This window comes from Triticum aestivum, chromosome 3B (assembly GCF_018294505.1).
Source record: "Triticum aestivum cultivar Chinese Spring chromosome 3B, IWGSC CS RefSeq v2.1, whole genome shotgun sequence".
Lineage (NCBI taxonomy): Eukaryota > Viridiplantae > Streptophyta > Magnoliopsida > Poales > Poaceae > Triticum > Triticum aestivum.
The window spans coordinates 833514432-833523034 of NC_057801.1; the positions used below are offsets into that span (position 1 = coordinate 833514432).

General features: G+C 43.1%; 1 protein-coding gene across 1 annotated transcript; it reads left to right on the plus strand.

Moving 5' to 3' along the window:
* LOC123066950 (dnaJ homolog subfamily B member 1) lies at nt 1–1936 on the plus strand. Its single transcript, XM_044489926.1, has 3 exons — nt 1–624; nt 703–1025; nt 1332–1936. The coding sequence occupies exons 1-3, from the start codon at nt 457–459 to the stop codon at nt 1810–1812; spliced, it is 972 nt and encodes a 323-aa protein (XP_044345861.1). The 5' UTR covers nt 1–456; the 3' UTR covers nt 1813–1936.
* The last annotated feature ends 6667 nt before the right edge of the window (nt 1937–8603 follow it).

The following is an 8603-nucleotide window of genomic DNA, read 5'->3' on the forward strand; positions in this document are numbered from 1 at the left end:
AACATATGGACGGAAATGCTCTCGATTCGCATTCTCCTCTGGCCTCCAAAGATCTCTAATTGTAAGCAATTAAACAACACCACCTTCTTCAATTCAATCTTGTTTGGTTGTGTTCTTCATCAGAGCAATCAAATGTGAGCCTCCTCTTCCTTGATTGATCTCTCGTGCGAGCATTTTTTGTTGGAATGTTTGGTTGAGTTCTTTGGTCAGATCGATCAAATGTTGTGTACCTTGAAGCTCCGGAGCCTCGTCTTCCTTTGGCGATCTTTCGTGATAGCACTGGTCTCGTTCATCTCCCATTTCATCTGGTAATCCATGCAACCGAGCAACTGTCAATCGCCATACACCCAAAATCCCCAATAAATAAATACATACATACACAAGAATTATCTTTGCTATCGATCGGGGACACGGAGAACTACTCGTTCTTGTCATGCATCTTCATCACCGTTCACGATGGGATCGGTGGACTACTACGAGATCCTGAATGTCGACCGGAGCGCGACCGACGACGACCTCCGCAGGGCCTACCGGCGGCTGGCCATGCGGTGGCACCTGGACAAGAACCCCGCCGGCGACAAGGACTCCGAGGCCAAGTTTAAGGACATCACCCAAGCCTACAACGTACGCTTTCATCCATGCATTCTGAACAGTGGATATAATCTGTGTGTAATGCTTGATCGTTTTGCTTTGCGTGATCAGGTTCTCAGCGACGCCAGTAAGAGGGCAGTGTACGACCAGTATGGGGAGGAGGGGCTCAAGGGCCCGCCACAGCAGCCCGTCGACGACGACATCTTCGCCGAGTTCTTCGGAAGCACGCCCTTCACGTACTGCAATAACGCGCGCGGCAGACAGCGGACGGCGTGCGACGGCGGCGGCTTGGGACGGCCTTACGGCGCCAGGGATCAGGGCGGCGGGGCGCCACCACCGCCGGTGGAGACCAAACTGGCGTGCACGCTGGAGGAGCTCTACACGGGCGTCACCAAAAATATGAAGATCTCCAGGAATGTCGTCGACTCCAGCGGGTAAATGCACAAGATGTTCTGTTTGGATGCTGATAATTAGTTTTGTCTCATTTTTTGGATTTCGCTCAAAACGAAACGTCAGATTATTTTTTACCATTGCAAATCGAACGTTTTTGTGCAAATTACCTTGTGGGAGGGTGGCAAATTCTTCAAAGACACACGGCAATTTCTGGCAAACAAGGATTTGCTGTGAAAAAAATGCAGCGTTCGCTTGAAGAAATTGCCATGCTCGACAACATAAATTGTGATAAAAATTTGACGTCGTATTTTTAAGGTTACCAAAATATTATGGTACGTATCTCATAGGAGGATGAAGACGGAGTCCGAGGTTCTATCGATTGAGGTGAAGCCGGGGTGGAAGAAGGGTACCAAGATCACGTTCCCTGGCAAGGGCAACCAGCAGTGGAACCAGCCCCCCGCCGACCTGGTGTTTGCCATCGACGAAAGGCCACACCACATGTACCGCCGCGACGGCAAGGACCTGGTCACGGATGTCCGCCTCACCCTCGCGGAGGCCCTGGGCACGGTGATCGTGCTCCCCACCCTCGACGGCCGAGAGCTGGCGGTGGACGTGGGCGGCGGCCAGGAGGAGGAAGCCCCCATGGTTCGCCCCGGCTATGAGCTCGTGGTGCCGATGGAGGGCATGCCCATCGCCCGCGAGCCCGGCCGCCGGGGAAGCCTCAGAATTCGGTTTGATGTCATGTTCCCGGACCGGCTCAAGCGCGATACGCGCCTGCAGATCAAGCGAATCCTGGAGGCCGACGCCGCTTCAAGCCTAGACGCCTGAGAGATATGTATGTATGTTTTTTCTTATGAAAAGCTTTAATGGCAGATTATATTATGTTTGTATAAATAGAGCTACATCACCCGCAACAGTGGTGGATTAGCACAATTTATTAGGGTGAGCCAATAGTGAGTCTGGCTGGTTTTTTTCTACTTATTTATTTTCTTCATAGCTACTAACACATATGCCCGTGCGTTGCAATGGGAAAAATTGATATTTTATGCAAACATAATGTCCCACAGCACCGGATTCACAATGAAGAACATGCTGCAACGCAATATCATTTTACAAAATGAACATAAAAAATACGATGCAATTTAGCCATGTTCATATTTTTTTGGCCGGGCATAATCTCCCACTGATTTCGTTTAAGTATAATCCTTCGTTTAATTACCATGACGTGCTCATCCGTTTTAGTTGGGAATCAAGTCCTTCCTTTTCTAATTTAGCAGTCTAACACATTGAAGCCTACAAATCCTTCTTTTAATTATCCTACCTTTTTACCTCAATTCCTTCCTTTAATTAGCCTCATCTATTTGAATATTCTACTCCCTCCGTTCCTAAATATTTGTCTTTCTAGAGATTTCAAATGGACTACCACGTACGGATGTATATAGACATATTTTAGAGTGTAGATTCACTCATTTTGCTCCGTATTGGTCACTTGTTGAAATCTCTAGAAAGACAAATATTTAGGAATGGAGGAAGTATTTATTAAAACCATAATCTTTCTTTTAGTTATTTGACCGGTTTACCCATAATCCTTTCTTTAATGAGCCACATCCATTTAAATATTTTATTTAAGTCCACAATCCTTCCTTTAATTAGCTCATCCGCTTAATTATCTTGCCCTAAACATGAGGACTGTCATTCATATATTTATACGAGTTGGGATTAGTAAATGTGAATGACGTATAGGTCGTTGGTTGTTACATTGAAGATCAAGACATGAGGTCCTGTGTTCAATTCCAACAATGTTGATTTATTTTGACCCAACTATTTTTCGCATCTCTATGAAAGCCCATCAACATACAAGTACCTGGCCCAAATCCCTTAGCATGTGCACGAGCTAACAGTATGAAATTTTAGCGTCCACTTAAACCAAACGAAAAGGACTAAACCAAACCTAGAATACCCATTCCCTGTAGTAGTAGGTAGAGATATGGGCTTGGCCAAAATCTCCCACCAATGGGCCCCACCCTACACCCTATTGCATCCGCCCTGACCGCAATTATATGAAGAAGAAAACATGATGGATCCATATTTCAGGTATAGTCTTGAGCATCCACCCTGACCCACATTACATGGACTTGCTAGAACGTGAGCTGCTCTAACAATCAATAACGATTATCTGATGAAAATTGTGACATAAAAGAGCACTCTTTGTAAATTTCCGCAGCCGGTCCAATGGAGTTACAATATTGTTGCATGATCTCAACGACCTCCGTGTAACCAATTTTGCTTAAGAATTAAGCCATTAAGGAGAGCACAAGCCTCAGCCGTCGTGGTTGTTGGAAATATGAGCAATTTGCCGAATCATTTTATTAACAGAAATACTAGATAAAGCATGACTAATATAGCAAAGATAAAACAAGTCATGCGATCTGACAGAGAGAAGGTAAATAGCATCTGCATATATGAACTGTAACCAAACATATCTAGGACAAACACTAGAACAAGGAACTGTGGCAGGACCTCTAACAGAAAGAGCAAGAATAGGTACGGGATCGCAGTAGTAGCAGAAGCACTGGACTTGGGGTCTACATCCTCGCCAGCCATGTCGTCGAAGAGGTTGTCGACGTCGGGGAAGAAGTCGTCGTTGGGGAAGTGGTAGTCGGTGTCCATGATGAATCGGTCAGTAGTCGCGCAGAGCACATCACCCTTCTCCTGTACATGACTCAAAGAGGTGCGGTTTCGGAGGCCTACAGTCCCGACCTACGGTGCACGCCGCAAGCCGGGATGGGGAAGAACGTAGCAGCAACGCAGTGCTCAGGAACATGGTGGCGAGAGGGAGATGGTCTTTCTGATGTGTCTCTCTGGAGAGGAGCGACCTCTCTTATATAGGCACATGAGAAAGAGGCGAACAGGCTGCGGTGGGAGGTGAAGCAACAGAGGGAGACGAAGCAAACAGGTAGCAGGCGAAGAGGTGTGCCGTTCGGATTCAATCTCCACTACAGCAAAATGTTTCATCTCCCATTTGACCGTTCGTATACTCGTCGTGTGTGGCACAAATTTAGACATCGGCTCGGCTCATTCCTGCAACCCGTGCCGTGTGATAACCCACAAGTATAGGGGATCAATTGTAGCCTCTTTCGATAAGTAAGAGTGTCGAACCCAATGAGGAGCTAAAGGTAGAACAAATAACCCCTCAAGTTCTATTGACCACCGATACAACTCTACGCACGCTTAGCGTTCGCTTTACCTAGAACAAGTATGAAACTAGAAGTACTTTGTAGGTGTTGTTGGATAGATTTGCAAGATAATAAAGAGCACGTGAATAAAAAGTAGGGGCTGTTTAGCTGAAGACACAACTAAGTTAGTTTCAGTAGAGAGCTTTTTGTCATGAGAAAGTTAATTGTCCCTAGGCAATCGATAACTAGACCGATAATCATTATTGCAATTTTATTTGAGGGAGAGGCATAACCTAACATACTTTCTCTTCTTAGATCATATGCGTCTATGATTGGAACTCTAGCAAGCATTCGCAACTACTAAAGATCATTAAGGTAAAACCCAACCATAGCATTAAAGCATCAAGTCCCCTTTACCCCTTACGCCAAAACCCCCTTACTCGGTTTTATGCTTCTGTCACTCAAGCAACCCACTATAAGCGAATCATGAACATATTGCAACACCGTACAACGGAAATCCCTCATGCTTGCGCGACACGAGGGCACAATAGGACAGCACCAATAATAAAACATGCAACTCAAACCAATCACGATCATCAATTAACCATAGGACAAAACGGATCTACTTAATCATCATAGGATAGCCATACATCATTGGGAAAAAATATATAGCGTTGAGCACTATGTTTAAGTAGATATTACAGCGGGTAAAAGAGGGCTTACACCGCTGCATAAAGGGGGGAAGAGTTGGTGATGAGGGCGGTGAAGTTGTTGGTGTAGATCGCGATTATGATGATGGCCCCCGGCAGCGCTCCGGCGCCACCGGAAGCAAGGGGGAGAGAGCCCCCCTTCTTCTTCTTCTTCTTCTTCCTTGACCTCCTCCCTAGACGGGAGAAGGGTTTCCCCTCTGGTCCATGGTCTCCATGGCGTGGGAGGGGCGAGAGCCCCTCCGAGATTGGATCTCTCTCTCTCTCTCTCTCTCTCTCTCTCTCTCTCTCTCTCTTTTTCCGTGTTTCTGGATTCTGCCCTTTCACCGTTTCTTTTATATCCGGAGATCCGTAACTCTGATTGGATTGAAACCTTCGCCCAAATTTTCTCCAAAAATTAGCTTTCTTGCGGCAAAAAAGAGCGTCAACCGCCTTACGGGGTGCCCACGAGGGTCAGGGGCGCGCCCCCCTTCCTCGTGGCCCCCTCGGGCACCGTCTCGCGTTGGTTTTTCTTCCCAAAAATCATAAATATTCCAAAAATGATCTCCGTCCGTTTTTATCCTGTTTGGACTCCGTTTCATATTGGGTTTCTGCGAAACATAAAACATGCAAAAAAACAGGAACTGACACTGGTCACTGGATCAATATGTTAGTCCCCAAAATAATATAAAAAGTTGCCAAAAGTATATGAAAGTTGTAGAATATTGGCATGGAACAATCAAAAATTATAGATACGACGGAGACGTTTAAGCATCCCCAAGCTTAATTCCTGCTCGTCCTCGAGTAGGTAAATGATAAAAAAGATAATTTTTGATGTGGAATGCTACCTAGCATAATCTTGATCATATGTCTAATCATGGCATGAATATTAAGACACGAGTGATTCAAAGCAATAGTCTATCATTTGACATAAGAACAATAATACTTCGAGCGTACTAAGAAAGCAATCATGTCTTTTCAAAACAACATGGCCAAAGAAAGTTATCCCTACAAAATCATATAGTCTGGCTATGCTCCATCTTCATCACACAAAATATTCAAATCATGCACAACCCCGATGACAAGCCAAACAATTGTTTCATACTTTTGATGTTCTCAAACCTTTTCAAATTTCACGCAATACATGAGCGTGAGACATGGATATAGTACTATAGGTGGAATAGAATATGATGGTGGAGGTTGTGTGGAGAAGACAAAAAGGGAGAAAGTCTCACATCGACACGGCTAATCAACGGGCCATGGAGATGTCCATCAATTGATGTCAATGTGAGGAGTAGGGATTGCCATGCAACGGATGCACTAAGAGCTACAAGTGTATGAAATCTCAAACTGGAAACTAAGTGGGTGTGCATCCAACCTGCTTGCTCATGAAGACCTCGGGCATTTGAGGAAGCTCATCATCGGAATATACAAGCCAAGTTCTATAATGAAAATTCCCACTAGTATATGAAAGGGACAATATAGGAGACTCTCTATATGAAGAACATGGTGCTACTCGAAGCACAAGTGCGGTAAAAGGATAGTAACATTTCCCCTTCTCTCTTTTTCTCTCATTTTTTATTTTCTCTTTTTTTTGAATAGGCTTCTTTGGCCTCCCTTTTTTTATTTAGGCTTCTTTGGCCTCTTTTTTTTATAAAGTCTGGAGTCTCATCCCGACTTTTGGGGGAATCATAGTCTTCATCATCCTTTCCTCACTGGGGCAATGCTCTAATAATGATGATCATCACACTTTTATTTACTTACAACTCAACATTACAACTCGATACTGGAACAAAGATACGACTCTATATGAATGCCTCCGGCGGTGTACCAGGATGTGCAATGATCTAGCATAGCAATGACATCAAAGAACGGACAAACCATGAAAACATCATGCTAGCTATCTTACGATCATGCAAAGCAATATGACAATGAATGATCAAGTCATGTATATGATGATGATGGAAGTTGCATGGCAATATATCTCAGAATGGCTATGGAAATGCCATGATAGGTAGGTATGGTGGCTGTTTTGAGGAAGATATAAGGAGGCTTATGTGTGATAGAGTGTATCGTACCACGGGGTTTGGATGCACCGGCGAAGTTTGTACCAACTCTCGTGGTGAGAAAGGGCAATGCACGGTACCGAAGAGGCTAGCAATGATGGAAGGGTGAGAGTGCGTATAATCCATGGACTCAACATTAGTCATAAAGAACTCACATACTTATTGCAAAAATCTATTATTCATCAAAACAAAGTACTACACGCATGCTCCTATGGGGATAGATTGGTAGGAAAATACCATCGCTCGTCCCCGACCGCCACTCATAAGGAAGACAATCAATAAATAAATCATGCTCTGACTTCATCACATAACGGTTCACCATACATGCATGCTACGGGATTCACAAACTTTAACACAAGTATTTCTGCAATCCACAACTACCCACTAGCATGAATCTAATATCACCATCTTTATATCGCAAAACTATTGCAAGGAATCAAACATATCATATTCAGTGATCTACAAGTTTATGTAGGATTTTATGACTAATCATGTGAATGACCAATTCCTGTCATCTCTCTAAATAGATATAAGTGAAGCAAGAGAGTTTAATTATTTCTACAAAAGATATGCCCACGCTCTAACAAATATAAGTGAAGCAAAAGAGCATTCTACAAATGGCGGTTTTCTAAGTGAAGAGAAACAGGCAATCCAAACTTCAAATGATATAAGTGAAGCACATGAAGCATTCTATAAAGCCATACTCAAAAGATTTAAGTGAAGTGCAATGAGCATTCTATAAATCAACCAAGGACTATCTCATACCAGCATGGTGCATAAAAGGAAAGTGAAAACTAAATGCAAAATACGCTCCAAGACTTGCACATATCGCATGAACGAAACGAATCCGAAAACACACCGATACTTGTTGAAGAAAGAGGGGATGCCTTCTGGGGCATCCCCAAGCCTAGATGCTTGAGTATCCTTGAATATTTACTTGGGGTGCCTTGGGAATCCCCAATCTTCAGCTCTTGCCTCTCTTCCTTTTGCTCATATCGAGACCTCCTCGATCTAACACTTCATCCACACAAAACTTCAACAGAAAACTCGGTAAGATCCGTTAGTATAATAAAGCAAATCACTACTCTATGTACTGTTGCAAACCAATTTATATTTTGTTTTTGAATTGTGTCTACTTTAATATTTCTTTTCCATGGCTTAATCCACTGATTGGAATTGACAGTTTGATCAAAACAAGTAGACTATGCATCAAAAACAGAATCTGTCAAAAACAGAATAGTCTGTAGCAATATGAACATTCACCATACTTCTGGTACCCCAAGAATTCTACCAAAATTATGAAACATAAACAATTTATATAGAAATACAGTGCAAAAAGAATCAGAACCGTTTGACGTTTCAGTAAAAAATGTAAAATCGTGCACTACAGCCAAAGTTTCTGTCCTGCACCGTACAAACCAACAAGCATTGTAAACATCCTAAAGGCAAACCTTGGCACATTATTTAGATAATACAATGGAATTTTACAAGGGGATAATTATTTTTGATGAAAAGTTTCTGTAATTAAGATTCACAAAGTTTCCGTGAGCATGAACAAAGTTCAAGGAGCTCTCCCACTTCAACAATGCTTGTCTTTCTCACTTTCACTTTCCTTTTTGAAAAGTTTTGGGTTCCCCTCTTTACTTTTTTTTATTTTTAAACTATATAAAAGCACTCAACAGAAATAATGA

Bases quoted from the DNA above. Each gene is read 5' to 3' on its own strand.
- LOC123066950 (XM_044489926.1), top strand. From the start codon at position 457: ATGGGATCGGTGGACTACTACGAGATCCTGAATGTCGACCGGAGCGCG. The intron at 625-702 runs GTACGCTTTCAT...TTGCGTGATCAG, and splicing joins ACATCACCCAAGCCTACAAC to GTTCTCAGCGACGCCAGTAA. The intron at 1,026-1,331 runs GTAAATGCACAA...CGTATCTCATAG, and splicing joins AATGTCGTCGACTCCAGCGG to GAGGATGAAGACGGAGTCCG.